Source organism: Rhinoraja longicauda, chromosome 39 (genome assembly GCF_053455715.1).
Source record: "Rhinoraja longicauda isolate Sanriku21f chromosome 39, sRhiLon1.1, whole genome shotgun sequence".
Lineage (NCBI taxonomy): Eukaryota > Metazoa > Chordata > Chondrichthyes > Rajiformes > Arhynchobatidae > Rhinoraja > Rhinoraja longicauda.
In genome coordinates, this window is record NC_135991.1 from 16518469 (window position 1) to 16544600 (window position 26132).

Below are 26132 nucleotides of genomic sequence, written 5' to 3' on the forward strand. Positions count from 1 at the left end.
CATCGCTTGTTCTCAAGGTAGCCAACTTTTTTTCGCCGTCGTTTTTGTGATCCCTTCAACGAGCCTTCTGACTGCCTGACGCCCCAAAAACTGTCCGGGGATTGACAAGGACGCCCAGAAAGACACGTCTCCCCTTCTGTTTTTTTCTTGTCGTTGTATTTGTTGTCGTCTCTCTCTCCCTCTCCCCGCTCTCTCTCCCCCTTCTCTCTCCCGCTCTCTCTCCCCCTTCTCTCTCCCGCTCTCTCTCCCCTTCTCTCTCTCCCCCTCTGTCTCCCTCTTCCCCCCTCTCTGTCTCTCTCCCACCCTCCCCTATCCCTTTCTCAATCGCTCTCCTTCTCTCTCCTCCTCTCTCTCCCCCTCTCTCCTTCTCCTCCTCTCTCTCTCTCCCTTCTCTCCTTCTCTCTCCCCCGCTCTCTCCCTCTCTCTCCTTCTTCTCTCCTCTCTCTCCTTCTCTCTCTCCCCCTCTCTCTCCCCCCCCCCTCTCTCACTGTCTCCCTCTTCCCACCTCTCTCTCTCCCACCCCTCCCCTCTCTCTCTCCCCCTCTCTGTCTGTCGCTTTCTCTCTCTGTCTCTCTCTCTCCCTCTCTCCCTCTCTCTCCCCCCCCTCCCTCCTCTCCAACCCCAGCAAGAAAACGACGCCCTGCCTTATAAATGCAGCCGTGAGACTGTGTCTAAATGTTCATCTTCAACCTCGGCCGGCCTTGTCTTCTGCTTAAAAAGAAAATCTGACACACACACACACACACACGCACACACACACACACACACACACACACACACACACACACACACACACACACACACACACACACAAAACACCCTAGCGTGGACAATCAACGGAGTCTAATCGTTCCTTCTCTCCCGAGATGCTGCCTGACCCGCCGAGTTACTCCAGCACTTTGTGCCCACCTTCGATTTAGACCAGCATCTGCAGTTTGTTTTATTCCGATACGTAAAGTCTAATCTTCGGTTGAAAACCAGCAGCTTCTTCCTGCTACGAATTTCACCTGGACTCCCTGGGCGAAGAGGGGAGGTGGAAGGATTTTTTTTTAAAACCCCCTCAAGTGTGAAGCCAGACTTGTGTGCGTCTTACAGTATCAAGTTGTTCTTAAAGGCGACGGATTTTCACCCTCCAAGGAGGCAGAAGAAATGAAAGGGATTTTTTTTTAACACGCAGCACAGCCGGGGAGCGCGATCACGTGAATGTGTCGCGTCTCAGAAGTATTTATAAACTGAAAGGAGAGGCATTGAAACACGTGCGTTGTGTGTCCAGTTGAAACAAACAGAATATATATATATATATATATGTACATACAAACGGGCAGCAAATCAATCGGCTGTTCGGCGGACAGAGCCCGACTGCTTGTCTGTGGGCGAAGGATTTCTTCGAGAGAGAGAGAGAGAGAGAGGGAATCGGAGGATTTCAGTCGCCCCCGATTCCCGCAAAAGGCCGCAACAGCACACTGACTCTCGACCCCGGTCGGACTGAGACCCCGCTGAGGATTGACTCTTCTTGGAAGTGGACATTCACAAAATCGTGCTGCAATTTTCCTCGGCTCGCATCTGGCAGTGTGTGCGTGTGTGTGGAGAGAGAGAGAGAGAGGGAGAGAGGGAGAGGGAGGGATAGAGAGAGGGAGATAGAGAGAGAGAGAGAGAGAGAGAGAGGGAGAGAGGAAGAGGGAGAGAATTCAAGATTCAAGATTCGATTTAATACCAATTAAGGTACAGTGAAATTTGAGTTCCCAGAGAGAGCAAGAGAAAGAGAGGGAGAGGGAGAGAGAGAGGAAGAGAGGGAGAGAGAGGGAGAGAATTCAAGATTCAAGATTCGATTTAATACCAATTAAGGTACAGTGAAATTTGAGTTCCCAGAGAGAGAGGGAGAGAGAGAGAGACAGACAGACAGAGAGAGAGAGAGAGGGAGCGGGAGGGAGGGAGAGAGAGACAGACAGACAGAGAGAGAGAGAGAGAGAGAGAGAGAGAGAGAGAGAGAGAGAGAGAGAGAGAGAGATGAGAGAGAGAGAGAGAGAGAGTGACAGGGAGGGAGAGGGAGAGAGGGAGGGAGAAAGAGAGAGAGTGAGAGAGAGAAAGAGAGAGAGGAAGAGGAAGAAGTAGAGAAAGAAGAAGCAGAGAAGGTCGCACAGGATTTACACACAGCGGCCAAGCCACTTTGGAAGGAGGAGAAGGAGAGAGATTTTTTTTGTTGTGGGCACAAGCAAGAGACCGTTCGTTCGTTCCTTTCGCCCGCCGCCCTCCAATTCTGCTGGGATTGTCGCCCGATCGCCTCCCACTGCCGGCTGTCCGAAGTGTTAATCGGCGAGCTGACCCCGACTTTGAGGGCGGATCTTTTGGGAAGGGAGGGCAATGGCAAACGGAGGGGGGGGGAGAACCTTCGCCTCTGCCTTCCGTTCTCCCTCGGACCTTTCGGACCACGCGCCCGGCGGGGACTGTCCGCCGCTGAAAGCCTTCCCTCTCAATGGTGATCACCTCCAGCAGCGAGGTGGAACAGTCGTCCTCGACCATGCTGGCCGCCCTGCGCTCCGAGTGGATTAAACAAGAGCCCATTTGCTGCCTGCCGGCCAACCCTCACTGCGGCAAGAAGCCCATAAGAAGTTAGTGTGTGGGGTCGTGGGGGGGGGGGGGGGGGGGGGGTGGATGGTGTGTGCGTGTGTGTTTGGGTTGTGGCGCTTCGGTTCTGTGCCTTTCGACAATTTAGTCCATTTCTTTAGACAACAGACAACAGGTGCAGGAGGAGGCCATTTGGCCCTTCGAGCCTGTACGCACCGCCATTCAATGTGATCACGGCCGATCGTCCACAATCAGTAACCCCGTTCCTGCCTTCTCCCCATACCCCCTGACTCCGCTATCCTTAAGAGCTCTATCCTAGCTCTCTCTTGAATGGATAGACTCGGCTTGTACTCGCTGGAATTTAGAAGATTGAGGGGGGATCTTATAGAAACTTACAAAATTCTTAAAGGTTGGACAGGCTAGATGCAGGAAGATTGTTCCAATGTTGGGGGAGTCCAGAACAAGGGGCCACAGTTTAAGGATAAGGGGGAAGTCTTTTAGGACCGAGATGGCTATATTTAAGAGGGAGTTAGATGTGGTTCTTGTGGCTAAAGGGATCAGGGAGTATGGAGAGAAGGCAGGTACGGGATACTGAGTTGGATGATCAGCCATGATCATATTGAATGGCGGTGCAGGCTCGAAGGGCCGAATGGCCTACTCCTGCACCTATTTTCTATGTTTCTATGTTTCTATGAATGCATTCAGAGAATTGGCATCCACTGCCTTCTGAGGCAGAGAATTCGAGCCAGCACCGCCCATTCAATGTGATCACGGGCCCGATCGTCCACAATCAGTAACCCCGTTCCTGAACGCACTCAGAGAATCGGCCTCCACTGCCTTCTGAGGCAGAGAATCCCACAGATTCACAACCCTCTGACTGAAAAAGGTTTTTCCTCGTCTCTGTTCTAAATGGCCTACCCCCTTATTCTTAAACTGTGTGTGTGGCCCCTGGTTCTGGACTCCCCCAACATCGGGAACATGTTTCCTGCCTCTAGCGTGTCCAGCCCCTTCAATAATCTTATGTGTTTCCGATAAGATCCCCTCTCATCCTTCTAAATTCCCAGTGTCCTCTGTGGCAGAGATCCCACAAATTCACAACTCTCTGAGTGAAAAAGGTTTTTTCCTCGTCTCCGTTCTAAATGGCCAACCCCCTTTTTCTTAAACTGTGTGTGTGCCACCTGGTTCTGGACTCCCCCAACATTGGGAACATGTTTCCTGCCTCTAACGTGTCCAACCCCTTAGTAATCTTATGTGTTTCGATAAGATCCCCTCTCATCCTTCTAAGTTCCAATGTATACAAGCTTAGTTGCTCCAGCCTTTCGAGGTATGACAGTCCTGCCATTCCGGGAATTAACCTACGCCTGCACTGCCTCAATAGCAAGAATATCCTTCCTCAAATTTGGGAGACCAAAACTGCACACAGTACTCCAGTTGTGGTCTCACCAGGGCCCTGTACAATTGCAGAATGACCTCTTTGCTCCTGTACTCAACTCCTCTTGTTATGAAGGCCAACATGCCTTTGGCTTTCTTCACTCTGCCTGTTGTACCTGCATGCTTCCTTTCAGTGACTGATGCACTAGGACAACCCAGATCTCGTTGTCCTAACTTGACACCATTCGGATAATAATCTGAAGTGGGTGATGCCGTGAAATTCGTTGCCACTGAAGGCTGCCGAGGCCAAGCCAATGTTGGGGGGGGGGGGATAGATTATTGGGAATGGGGTCCAGTGGGCCATGATTGAACGGCGGAGCGGACTCGACGGGCCGAATGGCCACGGTGGCGGCAGCGGTAGAGTTGCCGTCTTGCGACGGCGGAGACCACGAGTTCGATCCCGACAGCGGGTGCTGCCTGTACGGAGTTTGCACGTTCTCCCCACGTGACCTGCATGGGTTTTTTCTCCGAGATCCTTCGGTTGCCCCCCACACTCCAAAGATGTGCAGGTTCCTGAGGTTAACTGGCTTGGTACAAGTGTAAATTGTCCCCAGTGTGTGTGTAGGATAGCGTTGATAGCGCTGGTCGGCGCAGACCTCGGTGGGCCGAAGGGCCTGTTTGCTCTCCTAATTTGAGGAAGGACGTCCTTTGCTATTGAGGCAGTGCAGCGTAGGTTCACCAGGTTAATCCCCGGGATGGCGGGACTGTCGTACGAGGAAAGATTGGAAAGACTGGGGCTTGTGTTAGGAGGCAGATTATTATCTCAATGGTGTCAAAGATTAGGTAAAGGAGACCTGGGTGTCCTTGTACACCAGTCACTGAAAGTAAGAATGCAGGTACAGCAGGCAGTGAAGAAAGCCAATGGCATGTTGGCCTTCATAACGAGAGGAGTTGAGTACAGGAGCAAAGAGGTCCTTCTGCAGTTGTACAGGGCCCTGGTGAGACCCACACCTGGAGTACTGTGTGCAGTTTTGCTCTCCTAATTTGAGGAAGGACGTCCTTGCTATTGAGGGCGTGCAGCGTAGGTTCACCAGGTCAATCCCCCGGGATGGCGGGACTGTCAGATGAGGAGAGATTGGAAAGAAGGGGTTTGAATTCATTGGCGTTTAGAAGGACAAGAGGGGAATCTTATGGAGACGTATAAAAATTATAAAAAGACTGGACAAGCTCGATGCCAGGAAAACATGTTCCCAATGTTGGGGGAGTCCAGAACCAGGGGCCACACACACACAGTCTAAGAATAAAGGGGAGGGCCGTTCAAAACTGAGGCGAGAAGAAACTTTTCCAGTTGTGAATGTGTGGGATTCTCTGCCACAGAGGGCAGTGGAGGGCCGATTCACTGGATGGATTTAAGAGAGAATTAGATAGAGCTCTAGGGGCTAGTGGAATCAAGGATATGGGGAGAAGGCAGGCACGGGTTACTGATTGAGAATGATCAGCCGTGATCACAACTGAATGGCGGTGCGTACAGGCTCGAAGGGCCCGAATGGCCTCCTCCTGCACCTATTTATGTTTCTATGTGTACACTCGTCCCAACTGCCCGCGTGGGGCCTATATCTTTCTAAACCTTTCCTTATCCATGTACCTTGGGTAGAGTGGATGTGGAGAGGATGTTTCCACTGGGGGGAGAGTCTGGGACTAGAGGTCACAGCCTCAGAATTAAAGGTCGTCCCTTTAGGAAGGAGATGAGGAGGAATTTCTTTCGTCAGAGGGTGTTGAATCTGTGGGATTCTTTGCCACAGAAGGCGATGGAGGCCGCAAGTGCGGGTGTCAGGGGTTACGGGGAGAAGGCAGGAGAATGGGATTGGGAGGGAGAGATAGATCAGCCGTGATTGAATGGCGGAGTAGACTTGATGGGCCAAATGGCCTCATTCTGCTCCAACAACTTATGATCTCAATTTCCGTTTAAATCTCTCCCCTCTCGCCTTAAGCCCAAGCCTTCTGCGTCTTAATGTCCTTACTTTGAGTAAAAGATTCTGCATCTACTCTCTCTATTCTTTCCTCCAATTCCCCCAGTTTGTTGACACTGGTTTTAATGAACATTTTAAGAGAGAGGGGAAAATTAAGATTGCATTTTGGTCGTGCAAGACAGCATGTCTGTCAATAGACTATAGGTGCAGGAGCGATTGCTGGTCGGCCGTGGACTCGATGGGCCGAAGGGCCTGTTTCCGCGCTGTATCTCTACACTAAACACAGAACCTGCTGTGTGAACGGGCAATCGCTGGTCGGCGCGGACTCAGTGGGCCGAAGGGCCTGTTTCCACGCTGTATCTCTAACACTAAACTAAACCAAACCTTATCAATTGCCCTCATGATTTTATTATATACCCCCATAAAAGTACCTAGTCACAAATTGCTGGAGTAACTCAGCAGGTCAGGCAGCATCTCAGGAGAGAAGGAATGGGTGACGTTTCGGGTCGAGACCCTACAGCCTCCAAGAAAGTCAATAGACAATAGGCAACAGGTGCAGGAGGAGGCCATTCGGCCCTTTCGACCAGCACCGCCATTCACTGCGCTCACGGCTGATCATCCACAAGCAGTATCCCGTTCCTGCCCTCTCCCCATACCCCCTGACCCCACTATCTTTAAGAGCTCTATCTAACTCTCTCTTGAAAGCATCCAGAGAATTGGCCTCCACTACCTTCTGAGGCGGAGAATCCCACAGATTCACAACTCTCTGACTTTAAAAAGTTCTTCCTCGTCTCAGTTCTAAATGGCCGAGCCCTTATTCTTAAACTGTTGTGTGGCCCCTGGTTCTGGACTCCCCCAACGTTGGGAACATGTTTCCTGCCTCTAACGTGTCCAACCCCTTAATAATCCTATATGTTTCAATAAGATCCTCTCTCATCCTTCTAAATTCCAGTGAATACAAGCCTAGTCGTTCCATTCTTTCCTCAACAGTCCCGCCATCCCGGGGATTAACCTGGTGAACCTACGCTGCACGCCCTCAATAGCAAGGATATCCTTCCTCAAATTTGGAGACCAAAACTGCACACAGTACTCCAGGGCTACCCTGAATGTTTTTAGCTCTTGGGGAATAGTCCGTGTTGCGGGAAACCTCGCTGTCAGTTCGAGTTGGCGCAGCGGGTAGAGCTGCTGCCTCACAGCGCCAGAGACCCGGGTTCCATCCTGACCACGGGCACTGTCTGTACGGAGTTTGTGCGTACGTTCTCTCCCCTTGACCTGCGTGGGTTTTCTCCGGGCGCTCCGGTTTCCTCCCACACTCCAAAGAGTGCATGCGGGTTTGTAGGTTAATTGGCTTTGGCAAAATTGTACGTTGCCTCTAGTGTGTGTAGGATCGTGTTGGTGTATGGGCGACCACTGGTGGGCCGAAGGGCCTGTTTCAGCGCTGTATCTAAACTAAATGCAGAACTAGTGTGTGAATGGGCGATCGCTGGTCGGCGCGGACTCGGTGGGCCGAAGGGCCTGTTTCCGCGCTGCGTCTCTAAAACTAAACTAGTGTGTTTGTGTGTGTGGGATAGTGTTAGTGTGCAGGGATCGCTGGTCGGTGCGGACTCGGTGGGCCGAAGGGCCTGTTTCCGCGCTGTATCTCTACAACTAAACACAGAACTAGTGTGTGAACGTGCGATCGCTGGTCGGCACGGACCCGGTGGGCCGAAGGGCCTGTTTCCGCGCTGTATCTCTAAAGTAAACGCAGAACTAGTGTGTGAACGTGCGATCGCTGGTCGGCGCGGACTCGGTGGGCCGAAAGGGCCTGTTTCCGCGCTGTATCTCCAAACTAAAACTAAGGATGACCAAAGTGCTGGCTCGAAGGCCCAAGTGGCCTCCTCCTGCACCTGTTTCCTATGTTTCAAAGTGGCCCAATCTTTCCCTGTAGTCTGCCTCCCCCCCCCCCCCACATATCTTATCCGGGCGTCATCTAGAAGAATTGTCCCTTTCAGAGCTGCCTCGCTATGTGTCGGGGTGATGGCGTATATTTTTGTGCTTGAGTTTCTGGGAAGGAATTTCACCCTCTGGCCTTGTGACTCATCGGCAAGTGTGCGTGACTCAGCGTTCCGCTGAGACAACTGTCCAGCTTGTGCTTCTGGCACGCATTCAGATTCAAAGGTGAGATTGCTCACTTTGACTCGTTCTCCCCCCTGCCCTTGTGCTTTTAGAGTTCACTTTAGTTCACAGATACAGCGCGGAAAGGGGCCCCTACGGCCCACCGAGTCCGCGCCGACCAGCGATCGCCCGTTCACGCACTAGTTCTGTGTTTAGTTTAGTGATACAGTACGGAAACAGGCCCCTCAGCCCACCGAGTCCGCGCCGACCAGCGATCCCCGCGCACTAACACCATCCCACACAGACACACACACTAGTTCAGTTTTAAAGACGCAGCGCGGAAACAGGCCCACCGAGTCCGCGCCGACCAGCGATCGCCCGTACACACTCTAGTTCTGTTGCTTAGTTTAGTGATACAGTGTGGAAACAGGCCCTTCGGCCCACCGAGTCCGCGCCGACCAGCGATCGCCCGTTCACGCACTACTTAGACAATAGACAATAGGTGCAGGAGGCGGCCATTCGGCCCTTCGACCCTGTACGCACCGCCATTCAATGTGATTATGGCTGATCATTCTCAATCAGTACCCCGTTCCTGCCTTCTCCCCATACCCCCTGACTCCGCTATCCTTAAGAGCTCTATCTAGCTCTCTCTTGAATGCATTCAGAGAATTGGCCTCCACTGCCTTCTGAGGCAGAGAATTCCACAGATTCACAACTCTCTGACTGAAAAAGTTTTTCCTCATCTCCGTTCTAAATGCCCTACCCCTAATTCTTAAACTGTGTGTGGCCCCTGGTTCTGGACTCCCCCAACATTTGGAACATGTTTCCTGCCTCTAGCGTGCCCAATCCCTTAATAATCTTACATGTTTCAATAAGATCCCCTCTCATCCGTCTAATTTCTAGTGTATACAAGCCTAGCCGCTCCAGTCTTTTAACATACGACAGTCCCGCCATTCCGGGGATTAACCTGGTGAACCTACGCTGCACGAACAGTAATCTCTACACTGTCCGGGCCTACAGTATCCAGGCCTACACTGCCCGGGCCAACAGTGTCCGGGCATACACTGTCTGGGCCTACACTGTCCGGGCCTACAACGCCCCCCCCGGGCCTTATAAGGGACAAGGGCGGTCCCGTACGACACAAACTAATTTAGCCCAAAATACGGGATGTCCCAGTTAATACGGGACAGTTGGCAACACTAATGCCCGGCACCTTTCGAAGGGCAAAAGAATATATTTTTCTACAATGGTTTCAATTTCTTTGAGAGTGATCAGCTGTAGATTATCACTGGTCTAAACTGAGAGGGTGGCATTTGGTTACGACATTGGTTACGCTCTTACACTTTTACACCAGAATTGGCAGAGCGGGCATTTCAAGCAGGCTGGTGTGCCATCTCATGCCACCTTTCCTCGTCAGTATGGGATCTCTAATCTAAACAATCTAATTACGGGACAGTTGGCAACACTAATGCGTACAGTTTTGGTCTCCTAATCTGAGGAAAGACATTCTTGCCATCGAGGGAGTACAGAGAAGGTTCACCAGATTGATTCCTGGGATGGCAGGACTTTCATATGAAGAAAGACTTTCAGATGAAGAAAGACTGGATAGACTCGGCTTGTACTCGCTGGAATTTAGAAGATTGAGGGGGGATCTTATAGAAACTTACAAAATTCTTAAGGGGTTGGACAGGCTAGATGCAGGAAGATTGTTCCCGATGTTGGGGAAGTCCAGAACAAGGGGTCACAGTTTAAGGATAAGGGGGAAGTCTTTTAGGACTGAGATGAGAACATTTTTTTTCACACAGAGTGGTGAATCTGTGGAATTCTCTGCCACAGAAGGAAGTTGAGGCCAGTTCATTGGCTATATTTAAGAGGGAGTTAGGTGTGGCCCTTGTGGCTAAAGGGATCAGGGGGTATGGAGAGAAGGCAGGTACAGGATACTGAGTTGAATGATCAGCCATGATCATATTGAATGGCGGTGCAGGCTCGAAGGGCCGAATGGCCTATTGCTGCACCTATTTTCTATGTTTCTAAACAATCTGAAAGTAAACATGCAGGTACAGCAGGCAGTGAAGAAAGCGAACGGCAAGTTGGCTTTCATAACGAGAGCATTTGAGTACAGGAGCAAAGAGGTCCTTCTGCAGTTGTACAGGGCCCTGGTGAGACCGCACCTGGAGTATTGTGTGTGCAGGTTTGGTCTCCTAATTTGAGGAAGGACGTCCTTTGCTATTGAGGCAGTGCAGCGTAGGTTCACCAGGCTAATCCCCGGGATGGCGGGACTGTCGTACGAGCAAAGATTGGAAAGACTGGGCTTGTAATCCGCTGGAGTTTAGAAGGATGAGAGGGGGATCTTATAGAGAGACGTATAAAATTATAAAAGGGACTGGACAAGCTAGATGCAGGAAAAATGTTCCCAATGTTGGGCGAGTCCAGAACCAGGGGCCACACACGCACAGTCTAAGAATAAAGGGGAGGCCCTTTAAAACTGAGGTGAGGAGGAACGTTTGCAGTTGTGAATGTGTGGGATTCTTTGCCACAGAGGGCAGTGGAGGCCGACTCACTGGATGGATTTAAGAGAGACTTAGATAGAGCTCTAGGGGCTAGTGGAATCAAGGGATATGGGAGAAGGCAGGCACGGGTTACTGATTGTGGACGATCAGCCGTGATCACAATGAATGGCGGTGCGTACAGGCTCGAAGGGCCGAACGGCCTCCCCCTGCACCTGTTGTCTATGTTTCTCTGGGAGCAGCCGAAAGGGGTGGGCGTGAAAGGAGGCATCGACAGGACAAAGCAAGGAAACAGCTTGCGTCTGCAATGCTCTGAACAGCCGAAGGTGACTCACGAGGCTGTGCTCCGAGTGGGACTCCAGTCACCTTTGAATGTGGCACAGTAATAGATCACAGTATCAGAGAGTGTGAATAGTAGACTAGACCAAGTGGACACGTTGGGCCCAAACGTCTCCTGCATTAGTTCAGCACCCTCTCCCCCGCCCTCCCCCCTTCTCCCCCCCTCCCCATCCCTCCCCTCTCTCCACCCCTTCCCTCCCCTCTCTCCCTCCCCTCCCCTCTCTCCCCCTCCCCTCTCCCCCTCCCCTCTCTCCCTCCCCCTCCCCACCCCCACTCCATCCTCCTCAACCTCCCTTCCCCTCCTCCCCTCTCCTCTCCCCCTCTCCTCTTCCCCCCACTCCACTCTCTCCCTCCCCTCTCTCCCTCCCTCTCCTCCCCCTCCGCTCCCCTCCCTCCCCTCCCCCTCTCCCTCCCCTCTCCCTCCCCTCTCCCCCACCTCCCACCCCACTCCATCCTCCTCAACCTCCCTTCTCTTCCCTCCTCCCCTCTCTCCCTCCCCTCCCCATCCTCTCTCCCCTCCCCTCTCCCATTCCCCTCCCCTCTCCCCCTCCCCCTCCCGACTCCCCTCTCCCCCCTTCTCCCTTCCCCTCTCCCTCTCCTCACCTTCCCCTCCTCCCATTCCATCCTCTCCCCTACTCCACTCCATCCTCCTCAACCTCTTCCCTCCTCCCCTCTCCTCTCCCCCTCCCCTCTTCCACCCTCCCCCCCTCCACTCTCTCCCTCCCCTCCCTCCCTCCCTCCCCTCTCCTCCCCCTACGCTCCCCTCTCCCCCTCCCCTCTTCCCCCCCTCTCCCCTCTCTCTCCGCCCCTCCCCTCTCTCTCCCCTCTCCCCCTCCCCTCACCCCTTTCCCCTCCCCTCTCCCTCTCCCCTCTCGCCCGTTCACACACTAATTCTGTGTTGTGTTCAGAGACACAGCGCGGAAACAGGCCCCTCGGCCCACCGAGTCCGTGCCGACCAGCGATCGCCCGTTCACACACTAGTTCTGTGTTTAGTTTAGAGACACACAGCGCGGAAACAGGCCCTTCGGCCCAGCGAGAACAGGCCCTGAGCTGTCAAACATCATAACCCTTTATTCTTAGACTGTGTGTGTGTAGCCCCTGGTTCTGGACTCCCCCAACATTGGGAACATGTTTCCTGCATCTAGCTTGTCCAGTCCTTTTATAATTTATACGTCTCTCTATAAGATCCCCTCACATCCTTCTAAACTCCAGTGAATACAAGCCCCAGTCTTTCCAATCTTTCCTCGTACCACAGTCCCGCCATCCCGGGGATTAACCTGGTGAACCTACGCTGCACGATCAGCCGCGATCACAATGGATGGCGGTGCGTACAGGCTCGAAGGGGCCGAGTGGCCTCCTGCACCTGTTCTCTCTCTGTTGCTATCATCTGTGCTTTTTCTCCGCGTTCTCTGAGCCTCTTGCCCACAGGACTTTGGCTTGTGTCGCCGATACCAATCTGGGCTGGACTGACGTCAGCGATCCCTGCACCTGTGGGAACTCGAAACCCCCTGCCCGTCCCCGTTCCAAACGCGAGCAGGGGGAGCGAGGTCGTGCCGTCAATTAATTGGAAGCCGATCACCGGCGGCTGTTCTCAATTAGCCGCGTCGCAGCTGCGCCAGAGACCCGGGGCCGATCCCGTCCTCGGGCGCGATCTCCGTCAGGTCCGCGCTCTTTCGTAAGCGTCACTGAGTTACTCCAGCACTTTGTACCTGCCCACGTTCTCCAAAGAGATGCTGCCTGACCCGCTGAGTTACTCCTGCACTTTGTATACCTGTCCACGTTCTCCACAGAGATGCTGCCCGACCCGCTGTGTTACTCCAGCACTTTGTACCTGTTCACGTTCTCCACAGAGATGCTGCCCGACCCGCTGAGTTACGTCAGCGGGGCCGTTATCATAGAGTGATACGTCTCGCAAACAGGCCCTTCGGCCCAACTTGCCCACACTGGCCAACATGCCCCATCTACACTAGTTCCACCTGCCCACACCGGCGAACATGCCCCATCTACACTAGTCCCACGTTGCCCACACCGGCCAACATGCCCCATCTACACTAGTCCCACCTTGCCCACACCGGCCAACATGGCCCTTCTACACTAGTCCCACCTTGCCCACACCGGCCAACATGCCCCATCTACACTAGTCCCACCTGCCCACACCGGCCAACATGCCCCATCTACACTAGTCCCACCTGCCCACACCGGCCAACATGCCCCATCTACACTAGTCCCACCTGCCCACACCGGCCAACATGCCCCATCTACACTAGTCCCACCTGCCCACACCGGCCAACATGCCCCATCTACACTAGTTCCACCTGCCCACACCGGCCAGCATGCCCCATCTACACTAGCCCCACCTTGCCCACACCGGCCAACATGCCCCATCTACAGTAGTCCCACCTGCCCATATCCCTCCAAACCCGTCCTATCCATTTACCTGTCTAACTGCTTCTTAAACGTTGTGATAGTCCCAGCCTCAACTACCTCCTCCGGCAGCTCGTTCCATACACCCACCACCCTCTGTGTGGAAAAAGTTGCCCCTCAGATCCCTATTAAATCTTTCCCCCCTTCATTTTGAACCCGTGTCCTCTGGTCCTCGATTCCCCTACTCTGAGCAAGAGACTCTGTGCGTCTACCCGATCTATTCCCCTCGTGGTTTTGTACACCTCTATAAGATCGCCCCTCATCCTCCTGCGCCTAAAAGGAATAGAGTCCCAGCCTGCCCCAACCTCTCCCTGTAGCTCAGGCCCCTCGAGTCCTGGCAACATCCTCGTGAATCTTCTCTGACTCCATAATTCCAGAAGTTCAACTGGAGTTTAGAATAACCTGTTTCCTTTTTGCTTGGTGATCTCAAAGCCGGGTTTGGCAGTCTCGGGTAATCGAGAATACATCTAGGACTTAACTTCAGAAGACATTTCTTTACCCAGAGGGTCTGAACCCGTGGAATGTTCTGTCTGTTCGGCCATTACTGCCTTACAGGGCGCAGCGGGTAGAGCTGCTGCCTCACGGCACCAGAGACCCGGGTTCCATCCCGACCACGGGCGCTGTCTGTAGGGAGTTTGCACGTTCTCCCCGTGACCTGCGTGGGCTTTCTCCGGGCGCTCCAGTTCCCCTCCCACATCCCAAAGACGTGCAGGTTTGTCGGTTGATAGACAATAGGTGCAGGAGTCGGCCGTTCGGCCCTTCGAGCCTGTACGCACCACCATTCAATGTGATCATGGCTGATCATTCTCAATCAGTACCCCGTTCCTGCCTTCTCCCCGTACCCCCTGACTCCGCTATCATTAAGAGCTCTATCTAGCTCTCTCTTGAAAGCATTCAGAGAATTGGCCTCCACTGCCTTCTGAGGCAGAGAATCCCACAGATTCACAACTTTCTGACTGAAAAAGTTTTTCCTCATCTCCGTTCTAAATGACCGACCCCTTATTCTTAAACTGTGGCCCCTGGTTCTGGACTCCCCCAACATTGGGAAGCCTCTAACGTGTCCAACCCCTTAATAATCCTATATGTTTCGATAAGATCCCCTCTCATCCTTCTAAATTCCAGTGTATATAAGCCTAGTCGCTCATTTCTTTCAACATACGACAGTCCCGCCATTCTGGGAATTAACCTGGTGAACCTACGCTGCACGCCCTCAATAGCAAGAATATCCTTCCCCAAATTTGGAGACTAAAACTGCACACAGTACTCCAGGTTCTTCAGACTGACCCGAAGGGCCTCAACCCGAAATGTCACCCATTCCTCCTCTCCCGAGATGCTGCCTGACCTGCTGAGTTACTCCAGTATTTTGTGTCTACCTTCGCTTAAAACTAGCATCTGCAGTTTTTTTTCCCTACAGGTTTCCAGGTTGATTGGGTTCTGTAAATTGTCCCTAGTGTGTAAGATAGAACTAGTGTGTGAACGGGCGATCGCTGGTCGGCACGGAGTCGGTGGGAAAAAGGGCCTGTTTCCGCGCTGTATCTCTAAACTAGACACAGAACTAGCGTGTGAACGGGCGATCGCTGGTCGGCACGGACCCGGTGGGCTGAAGGGCCTGTTTACGCGCTGTATCTCTAAACTAGACACATAACTGGTGTGAAGGTAGACACAAAAAGCTGGAGTAACTCAGCGGGACAGGCAACATCTCTGGAGGGAAGGAATGGGTCGAGAGAGACCCTTCTTCAGACACGACCCGACCCGATCCGAAAAGTCGCCCATTCCTTCTCTCCAGAGATCCTGATGCTGCCTGTCCCGCTGAGTTACTCCAGCTTTTTATATCTTATCTTCGGTTTAAACCAGCATCTGCAGTTCCTTCCTACAGAGAACTGGTGTGAACGGGCGATTACTGGTCGGCGCGGACTCGGTGGGCCGAAGGGCTTGTTTCTGCGATGTATCTCTTAAACTAAAGTGTAGTTTAGAGACACAACTATCTCTAGTTGTAGAGACACCAGAGTGGTGAGGTTTTGTGCTTCAACTGTGTGCAGATTTGGTCTCCAAATTTGAGGAAGGACATTCTTGCTATCGAGGGCGTGCAGCGTAGGTTCATCAGGTTAATTCCCGGGATGACGAGACTGTCGTACATGTTGAAAGACTGGAGCGACTAGGCTTGTATACACTGGAATTTAGAAGAATGAGAGGGGATCTTATCGAAACATATAAGATTATTAAGGGATTGGACACGTTAGAGGCAGGAAACATGTTCCTGATGTTGGGGGAGTCCAGAACCAGGGGCCACAGTTTAAGAATAAGGGGTCGGCCATTAGAACGGAGATGAGGAAAAACGTTTTCACCCGGAGAGTTGTGAATCTGTGGAAATCTCTGCCTCAGAAGGCAGTGGAGGCCAATTCTCTGGATGCTTTCAAGAGAGAGTTAGATAGAGCTCTTAAAGATAGAGGAGTCAGGGGGTATGGGGAGAAGGCAGGAACGGGGTACTGATTGTGAATGATCAGCCATGATCACATTGAATGGCGGTGGTGGATCAAAGGGCCAAATGGCCTCCTCCTGCTCCTGTTGTCTATTTTCTATTGAATAGCCGACTTCTAACACCTACATTAACTGATTTTCTCATTCTGGCCATACGGGCACTTTTGAACGTACAAATGCTCCTCGACTTACGATGGTGTTAAGTTCCGATAAACCCATCATAAATCGAAAATGCCGTACGTCAAAAACGCATTTAATACACCTAACCTACCTAACAGTCTATCCAGGTGAGACAGAGGTTCACCTGCACCTCCTCCACCCTCATCTGTTGTATCCGCTGCTCTAGATGTCAACTTCTTTACATCGGCGAAACCCGAAGGCAGGCTCGGCGATCGCTTCGCTCAACACCTTCGCTCAGTCCGCCTCAACCAACCTGATCTCCCGGTGGCTGAGCACTTCAACTCCCCCTCCCACTCCCAGTCTGACCTTTCTGTCATGGGCCTCCTCCAGTGCCATAGTGAGGTCCACCGCAAATTGGAGGAACAGCACCTCATATTTCGCTTGGGCAGCTTGCAGCCCAGCGGTATGAACATTGACTTCTCCAACTTTAGATAGTTCCTCTGTCCCTCTCTTCCCCTCCCCCTTCCCAGTTCTCCCTCTATCTTCCTGTCTCCACCTATATCCTTCCTTTGTCCCGCCCCCCTGACATCAGTCTGAAGAACGGTCTCGACCCGAAACGTCACCCATTCTTTGTCTCCTGAGATGCTGCCTGACCCGCTGAGTTATTCCAGCATTTTGTGAAATAAATACCTACCAAACATAGCCATTTCGGCTCACCAGAGAGTTGTGAATGTGTGGAATTCTCTGCCACAGAGGGCAGTGGAGGCCGATTCACTGGATGGATTTAAGAGAGAGTTAGATAGAGCTCTAGGGGCTCGTGGAATCAAGGGATATGGGGAGAAGGCAGGCACGGGTTACTGATTGTGGATGATTGGCCGTGATCACAATGAATGGCGGTGCTGGCTCGAAGGGCCAAATGGCCTCCTCCTGCACCTATTTTCTATGTTTCCATCTCTAAACTCAACTCAGAACGAGTGCGGGAACAGGTGGCTGTTGGTCAGCACGGACTCGGCGGGCCGAAGGGCCTGTTTTCACAATGAATGTCTAAACTAGACATAGAACTAGTGCGTGTAAATGGGCGATCTCTGGTCCGCCCCGCCCAGCGATCACCCGTTCACACACTAGTTCTGTGTTTAGTTTTGAGATGCAGCGCGGAAACAGGCCCTTCGGCCCACCGAGTCCGTGCCGACCAGCGATCCCCGCACACTAACACTATCCTACACCCACTAGGGCCACAGTTTAAGAATATGGGGTCGGCCATTTAGAACGGTGATGAGGAAAAACCTTTTCAGTCAGAGAGTTGTAAATCTGTGGAATTCTCTGCCTCAGAAGGCAGTGGAGGCCAATTCTCTGAATGCATTCAAGAGAGAGCTAGATAGAGCTCTTAAGGATAGCAGAGTCAGGGGGCATGGGGAGAAGGCAGGAACGGGGTACTGATTGAGAATGATCAGCCACGATCACATTGAATGGCGGTGCTGGCTCGAAGGGCCGAATGGCCTCCTCCTGCGCCTATTGTCTATTGATTTTTACATTTACCACGCCAATTAACGTACGAACCCGCACGCACGTCTTTGGAGTGCGGGAAGAAACCGAAGATCTTGGGGGAAACCCACGCAGGTCACGGGGAGAATGTGCAAACTCCGTACAGACAGCGCCCGCGGTCGGGATGGAACCCGGGTCTCCGGCGCTGCGTTCGCTGTAGGGAAGCAACTTTACCGCTAATGCCATCGTGCTGGTGTTATCCGTGGAACGTTTCCACTCTCGCCGTGGCCACTCGAGGTTCCTGAGCTACAGTTGCCTCCGTCAGCTCCAAGGATAAGCCTGGCGCAGCGGTAGAGTTGCTGCCTCGCGGCGCGGTTCCAATCCTGACCTCGTCAGCTGTCCGCGCGGAGTTTGCACGCTCTCCCGCGTGCGTCTTCTACGCAGTTTGCTCGCGACCTGCGAGGGTTTTCTCCGGGCGCTCCGGTTTCCTCCCACACTCCAAAGACGAGCAGGTTTGTACGTTAATCGGCTTCCGTAAATTTTGTAGGATGCAAACTTGGGAACACAGAGAGATCGCTGGTCGACGTGGGCTCGGCGGGTCGAACGGCCTTGTTCCGCACGATAATCGGTACAGGAGCAAAGAGGTCCTTCTGCAGTTGTACAGGGCCCTGGTGAGGCCGCACCTGGAGTACTGTGTGCTGTTTTGGTCTCCTAATTTGAGTTTAGGAGCAAAGAGGTCCTTCTGCAGTTGTACAGGGCCCTGGTGAGATTGCACCTGGAGTACTGTGTGCAGTTTTGGTCTCCAAATTTGGGATTAGGAGCAAAGAGGTCCTTCTACAGTTGTACAGGGTCCTGGTAAGACCACATCTGGAGTATTGTGTGTGCTGTTTTGGTCTCCTAATTTGAGGAAGGACATCCTTGCTATTGGGGCAGTGCAGCGTAGGTTTACCAGGTTAATCCCCGGGATGGCGGGACTGTCGTACGAGGAAAGATTGGAAAGACTGGGTTTGTATTCGCTGGAGTTTAGAAGGATGAGAGGGGGATCTTATAGAGACGTATAAAATTATAAAAGGACAGGACAAGCTAGATGCAGGAAACATGTTCCCAATGTTGGGGGAGTCCAGAGCTAGGGGCCACACACACACAGTCTCAGAATAAAGGGGAGGCCATTTAAAACTGAGGTGAGAAGAAACTTTTCCCACCCAGAGAGTTGTGAATGTGTGGGATTCTCTGCCACAGAGGGCAGTGGAGGCCGATTCACTGGATGGATTTAGGAGAGAGTTAGATAGAGCTCTGGGGGCTAGTGGAATCAAGGGATATGGGGAGAAAGCAGGCACGGGTTACTGATTGTGGACGATCAGCCGCGATCACAATGAATGGCGGTGCGTGCTGGCTCGAAGGGCCGAATGGCCTCCTCCTGCATCTATTTTCCATGTTTCCATCCCTAAACTCAACATAGAACGAGCGTGGGAACTGGTGGCTATTGGTCGGCACGGACTCGGTGGTCAAAGGGCATGTTTCCACAACGTATGTCTAAACTAGACATAGAACTAGTGTTTGTGAACGGGTGATCACTGGCTCACCGGGTCCGAGCCGCCCAGCGATCGCCCGTTCACACACTAGTTCTGTGTTTGGTTCAGAGATACAGCATGGAAACAGGCCCTTTCGGCCCACCGGGTCCGCGCCACCCAGCGATCGCCCGTTCGCACACTAGTTCTGTGTTTGGTTCAGAAATCCCGCTCGGAAACAGGCCCTTTCGGCCCACCGGGTCCGCGCCGCCCAGCGATCGCACGTTCACACACTAGTTCTGTGTTTGGTTTAGAGATACAGCGTGGAGTCAGGCCCATTGTGTCATCGCCGACCAGCGATCGCCCGTTCACACGCTAGTTCTGCGTTTGGTTCAGAGATACAGCGCGGAAACAGGCCCTTCGGCCCACCGAGTCCGTGCCGACCAGCGATCCCCGCGCACTAACACTATCCCACACACACACTAGGGATAATTTTACATTTATACTAAGCCAATTAGACAATAGGTGCAGGAGGAGGCCATTCGACCCTTCGAGCCTGTACGCACCGCCATTCAATGTGATCATGGCTGATCATTCTCAATCAGTACCCCGTTCCTGCCTTCTCCCCATACCCCCTGACTCCGCTATCCTTAAGAGCTCTATCCAGCTCTCTCTTGAATGCATTCAGAGAATTGGCCTCCACTGCCTTCTGAGGCAGAGAATTCCACAGATTCACAACTCTCTGACTGAAAAAAGTAACCTGCACTCCCCGTCGGATTGCAACCTTGTCGTGGCTCGGGGAGCTTTTGTGTCTCAGTGACCCCTGGAGGAGATTCCAGCAGGAGATTTGTCTCCTGTTAGGGTTTCCCATGCTGGACAGGCGGAATGGAAGAGACGAGACGCAGAGCGATCCACTGGCCCTCTCGGTTGGGGGCCTGAGCACAGGGCTACCAACCCCAGCCTCGTAAAACAAATATGTGTTTTACGGAAACAACAACTGAAGGAATCAACACTACAGGACGTGACGGGCTTCCGGGGCTATCGACACACGCTGGGATGAATGTCAATGGTGAATGTAGAGAACCGGATAGCATCCCAAGAATAGCCCTGCACTGGTCACTAGAAAGGATGAAAACTGTGGGATTGACCTGGGGAGAAACTAGCCCAGAACAGACAGGAGTGGAGGCTTCGTTGTTGCCCTACGTGCCAGGATCTTATCGAAACATATAAGATTATGAAGGGGTTGGACACGTTAGAGGCAGGAAACATGTTCCCAACGTTGGGGGAGTCCAGAACCAGGGGCCCCACACAGTTTAAGAATAAGGGGTCGGCCATTTAGAACGGGGATGAGGAAAAACCTTTTCAGTCAGAGAGTTGTGAATCTGTGGGATTCTCTGCCTCAGAAGGCAGTGGAGGCCAATTCTCTGAATGCATTCAAGAGAGAGCTAGATAGAGCTCTTAAGGATAGCGGAGTCAGGGGGTATGGGGAGAAGGCAGGAACGGGGTGCTGATTGAGAATGATCAGCCGTGATCACATTGAATGGCGGTGCGTACAGGCTCGAAGGGCCGAATGGCCTCCTCCTGCACCTATTGTCTATTGTCTATTGAGGCATAATGGGCAGTTAGTAAGCAATTAACCTGCAAACCTGCACGTCTTTGGAGCGTGGGAGGAAACTGGAGCGCCCGGAGAAAACCCACGCAGGTCACGGGGAGACAGCGTGCAAACTCCGTACAGACGGCGCCCGTGAGGCAGCAACTCCACCGGTTCGCCACCAACTGGGGAATCCTGCAATGCTGTCTCCCACGTCCACTCGAAGCGACAGTTTATAAGTTTATTTATTCACAAAATGCTGGAGTAACTCAGCAGGTCAGGCAGCATCTCAGGAGAGAAGGAATGGGTGACCTTTCGGGTCGAGACCCTTCTTCAGACTGATGTCAGGGGGGCAGGACAAAGGAAGGATATAGGTGGAGACAGGAAGATAGAGGGAGAACTGGGAAGGGGGTGGGGAAGAGAGGGACAGAGGAACTATCTAAAGTTGGAGAAGTCAATGTTCATACCGCTGGGCTGCAAACTGCCCAAGCGAAATATGAGGTGCTGTTCCTCCAATTTGCGGTGGGCCTCACTATGGCACTGGAGGAGGCCCATGACAGAAAGGTCAGACTGGGAGTGGGAGGGGGAGTTGAAGTGCTCAGCCACCGGGAGATCAGGTTGGTTAAGGCAGATCGAGCGGAGGTGTTGAGCGAAACGATCGCCGAGCCTGCGTTTGGTTTCGCCGATGTAGAGAAGTTGACATCTGGAGCAGCGGATCCAATAGATGAGGTTGGAAGAGGTGCAGGTGAACCTCGGTCTCACCTGGAAAGATTGTTTGGGTCCTTGGATGGAGTTGAGGGGGGAGGTAAAGGGACAGGTGTTGCATCTCGTGCGGTTGCAGGGGAAAGTGCCCGGGGATGGGGTGGTTTGGGGGGGAAGGGACGAGTGGACCAGGGAGTTACGGAGGGAACGGTCTCTGCGGAACGCAGAGAGGGGAGGGGATGGGAAGATATGGCCAGTGGTGGGGTCCCGTTGTAGGTGACGGAAATGTTGGAGGATGATTTGTTGGATCCGCTGGCTGATTTGTTGGATACGCTGGAAATTGGAGGAACCGCACCTCATATTTCGCTTGGGCAGCTTGCAGCCCAGCGGTATGAACATTGACTTCTCCAACTTCAGATAGTTCCTCTGTCCCTCTCTTCCCCTCCCCCTTCCCAGTTCTCCCTCTATCTTCCTGTCTCCACCTATATCCTTCCTTTGTCCCGCCCCCCTGACATCAGTCTGAAGAAGGGTCTCGACCCGAAACGTCGCCCATTCCTTCTCTCCCGAGATGCGGCCTGACCCGCTGAGTTACTCCAGCACTTTGTGAATAAATGGGCAGTAAGTAAGCAAGTAAGTAATTAACCTGCACGTCTTTGGAATGTGGGAGGAAACCGGAGCGCCCGGAGAAAACCCACGCAGGTCACGGGGAGAGAACGTGCAAACTCCGTACAGACAGCGCCCGCGGTCGGGATGGAACCCGGGTCTCTGGCGCCATGAGGCAGCAGCTCTACCGGATCGCCACCAACTGGGGAATCCTGCAATGCTGTCTCCAACTTGTCCACTCGAAGCGACAGTTTATAAGTTTATAAGTCACTTAAGGGCCTGTCCCACTTAGGCACTGTGGCGCAGAGGTAGTTTTGCTGCCTCCCAAGTGTGTGTGCAGGATAGTGCTAGACAAAGGGCCTGTTTCTGCGATATATCTCCAAACTAAACCAAACTAAAACGATGTTATTCTATCTCTGTGCTGCCCACTCCCCGAACATCAGTCTGAAGAAGGGTCTCGACCCGAAACGTCGCCCATTCCTTCTCTCCAGAGATGCTGCCCGACCCGCTGAGTTACTCCAGCACTTTGTGTACCTGTCCACGTTCTCCACAGAGATGCTGCCCGACCCGCTGAGCTACTCCAGCACGTTGTACCTGTCCACGTTGTCCACAGAGATGCTGCCTGACCCGCTGAGTTACTCTAGCACTTTGTGTACCTGTCCACGTTCTCCAGATGTACTGGAGGACAGAGGATCAATGGGGGGTCGTGGAACTGAAAGAAATTTGCATTAGGCGAGAAATAGTATTGGGTAGACTACTACGCGTTCCGCGCTCTTTGCGTGATTTCCGCGTTTTTTTCACTTTGCCAAAATCGTGTTTACCAACGGAGAAATCGGATCGAAAAAAAAAGAAAATAAACGATGTACAAACTTGTACTGAACATTAAGAGGTCGCTAGGGGTTCCGTGAGAACCCCCCCACATGCCCTGGAAGTCTCCCCGAAAATGTGGCGCCTAGGCTGGGCAAGGCTGCCAATCTCGACCTCATCGGGACTTCGTCGGCCGATCGGTGGGGCTGAATTTGCAACCTGCGGCCAGGGGCTCTGGAACTCCAGCCCAGCTGGAGCCAGCGCATCGGCCCCCATCGCCGAGCGACTTCCTTGGCTGGCTGGATAGACCAGCAAACTCTGGAACCAAGAGTGCCAGAATATCGGTGGCGGAACTGCAATGAGTAAATATTACATTTAAGTGCAAGGTTATATAACTAAATTAATTAATTAAGATGGGGTTAAAATATAAAACGCAGCAGAAAAGCCAATTACCGCCTTTTTGGGCTGATTATCAATTAATGTGCGAATTAACTTTGAAAATGGGCGCTGTGGTAGAGTTGCCGCCTTACAGCGAATGCAGCGCTGGAGTCCCGCGTTCCATCCCGACTACAGGCGCTGTCTGTACGGAGTTTGTACGTTCTCCCTGCGCGCGTTTTCTCCAAGACCTTCGGTTTCCTCCCGCACTCCAAAGACGTGCAGGTTCGTAGGTTGATTGGCTTGGTAAATGTAAAAAATTGTCCCTAGTACGTGTAGGATAGTGTTAGTGTGCGGGGATCGTTGGTCGACGCGGACCCGGTGGGCTGAAAGGGCCTCTTTCCGTGCTGTATTTCTAAACTAAAATGTTATTAGTATCCAGTGACATATTCATATTATTTTGTAATGTCCGTTTTTACTTTAAAATGCGCTAAAAGAGGCTTGAAACTGGTAATATTGTATTACCTACGCGTGCAGCGTAGGTTAACTAGGTTAATTCCCGGGAACGGCGGGACTGTCGTATGTTGAAAGACTGGAGCGACTAGGCTTGTATACACTGGAATTTAGAAGGATGAGCGGGGATCTTATCGAAACGTATAAGATTATTAAGGGGTTGGACACGTTAGAGGCAGGAAACATGTTCCCGATGTTGGGGGAGTCCAGAACCAGGGGCCACAGTTTAAGAATAAGATGTCGGCCATTTAGAACGGAGATGAGGAAAAACATTTCCACCCAGAGAGTTGTGGATCTGTGGAATTCACTGACTCAGAAGGCAGTGGAGGCCAATTCTCTAAATGCATTCAAGAGAGAGCTAGATAGAGCTCTTAAGGATAGCGGAGTCAGGGGGTATGGGGAGAAGGCAGGAACGGGGTACTGATTGAGAATGATCAGCCATGATAACATTGAATGGCGGTGCTGGCTCAAAGGGCCGAATGGCCTACTCCTGCACCTGTTGTCTATTGTCTATAATATTGTGTGTACATTTTTTGACCGCCGCTGTACTTAACGGGACAGGCAGCATCACTGGAGAGAAGGAATGGGTGACGTTACGGGTAGACACAAAATGCTGGTGTAACTCAGCGGGTCAGGCAGCATCTCAGGAGAGAGGGAATGGGTGACATTTTGGGTCGAGACCCTTCTTCAGACTGATGTCAGGGGAGGAGGCGGGACAAAGATAGGATGTAGTCGGAGACGGGAAGACTATTGGGAGAACTGGGAAGGGGAAGGGGATGGAGAGGTGAAGGCAGGAACTATCGAATGTTAAAGGAATCAATGTTCATACAATAGATAATAGACAATAGGTGCAGGAGTAGGCCATTCGGCCCTTTGAGCCAGCACCGCCATTCAATGTGATCATGGCTGATCATTCTCAATCAGTACCCTGTTCCTGCCTTCTCCCCATACCCCCTGACTCCGCTATCCTTAAGAGCTCTATCTAGCTCTCTCTTGAATGCATCCAGAGAATTGGCCTCCACTGCCTTTCGAGGCAGAGAATTCCACAGATTCACAACTCTCTGACTGAAAAAGGTTTTTCCTCATCCCCGTTCTAATTGGCCTACCCCTTATTCTTAAACTGTGGCCCCTGGTTCTGGACTCCCCCAACTTTGGGAACATGTTTCCTGCCTCTAACGTGTCCAACCCCTTAATAATCTTATATGTTCCGATAAGATTCCCTCTCGTCCTTCTATATTCCAGCGTATACAAGCCTAGTAGCTCCAGTTTTTCAACATACGACAGTCCCGCCATTCCGGGAATTAACCTAGTAAATACCGCTGAGGTGTAAACTACTCAAGCGAAATATGAGATGCTGTTCCTCCAATTTGCGCTGGGCCTCACTGTTGACAATGGAGGAGGCCCAGGATTGAAAGATCAGATTGGGAGTGGGAGTGGGGGAGTTGAAGTACTGAGCCACCGGGAGATCAGGTTGGTTAAGGCGGAGGTGTTGAGCGAAACGATTGCCGAGCCTGCCCTTGGTCTCGCCGATGTGGAGAAGTTGACACCTGGAACAGTGGATGCAGTAGAGGAGGTGCAGGTGAACCTCTGCCTCACCTGGAAAGACTGAGACAGGGACAGGGTTATACATCCTATAGAAAGGACAGGCAGAGGCAGTGGGGTAGCTCTGCTGGTGAGGGATAAAATTCAGTCCCTTGCGAGGGAAGACATAGGGACTGATGGGGTCGACTCACTGTGGATTGAGTTGAGGAATTGTAAAGGCAAGAAGACACTAATTGGTGTTATCTACAGATCCCCAAATAGTAGCCCGGATGTAGGGTGTAAGAAGTAGCAGGAGTTAAAACTGACGTGTAAGAAAGGTAATGCCACTGTGGTGATGGGGATTTCAATATGCAGGTAGACTGGGAAAATCAGGTTGGTTCTGGACCCCAAGAAAGAGTTTGTAGAGTGTCTCCGAGATGGATTCTTAGAGCAGCTTGTAATGGAGCCTACCAGAGAAAAGGCAATTCTGGATTTAGTGTTGTCCAATGAACCAGATTTGATAAGAGAACTCGAGTTAAAGGAACCGCTTGGAGGTAGTGATCATAATATGATTAGTTTTAATCTGCAATTTGAGAAGGAGAAGGTTAAATCGGAAGTGTCAGTGTTGCAGTTGAACAAAGGGGACTTTGAAGGCATGAGAGAGGAGCTGGCCAAGGTCAACTGGAAAGGGATCCTAGCAGGAATGACGGTGGAACAGCAACGTACAACGAGATCTGGGTGTCCTAGTGCATCAGTCACTGAAAGGAAGCATGCAGGTACAGCAGGCAGTGAAGAAAGCCAATGGCATGTTGGCCTTCATAACAAGAGGAGTTGAGTACAGGAGCAAAGAGGTCCTTCTGCAGTTGTACAGGGCCCTAGTGAGACCGCACCTGGAGTACTGTGTGCAGTTTTGGTCTCCAAATTTGAGGAAGGATATTCTTACTATTGAGGGCGTGCAGCGTAGGTTATTTCCCGGAATGGCGGGACTGTCATATGTTGAAAGACTGGAGCGGCTAGGCTTGTATACACTGGAATTTAGAAGGCTGAGAGGGGATCTTATCGAAACGTATAAGATTATTAAGGGGTTGGACACGTTAAAGGCAGGAAACATGTTCCCAATGTTGGGGGAGCCCAGAACAAGGGGCCACAGTTTAAGAATAAG

General features: G+C 52.1%; 1 protein-coding gene across 1 annotated transcript in view; it reads left to right on the forward strand.

Annotated features, from left to right (window-relative positions):
• The first annotated feature begins 2015 nt into the window (after positions 1–2015).
• LOC144611234 (dual specificity tyrosine-phosphorylation-regulated kinase 1A-like) overlaps positions 2016–26132 on the forward strand; it is a 39838-nt gene continuing 15721 nt past the window's right edge. Inside the window, exon 1 of the mRNA XM_078430278.1 lies at positions 2016–2609. Coding sequence (XP_078286404.1) covers positions 2474–2609 — 136 coding nt within the window. The 5' untranslated portion in view covers positions 2016–2473. The remainder of the gene's footprint in view (positions 2610–26132) is intronic.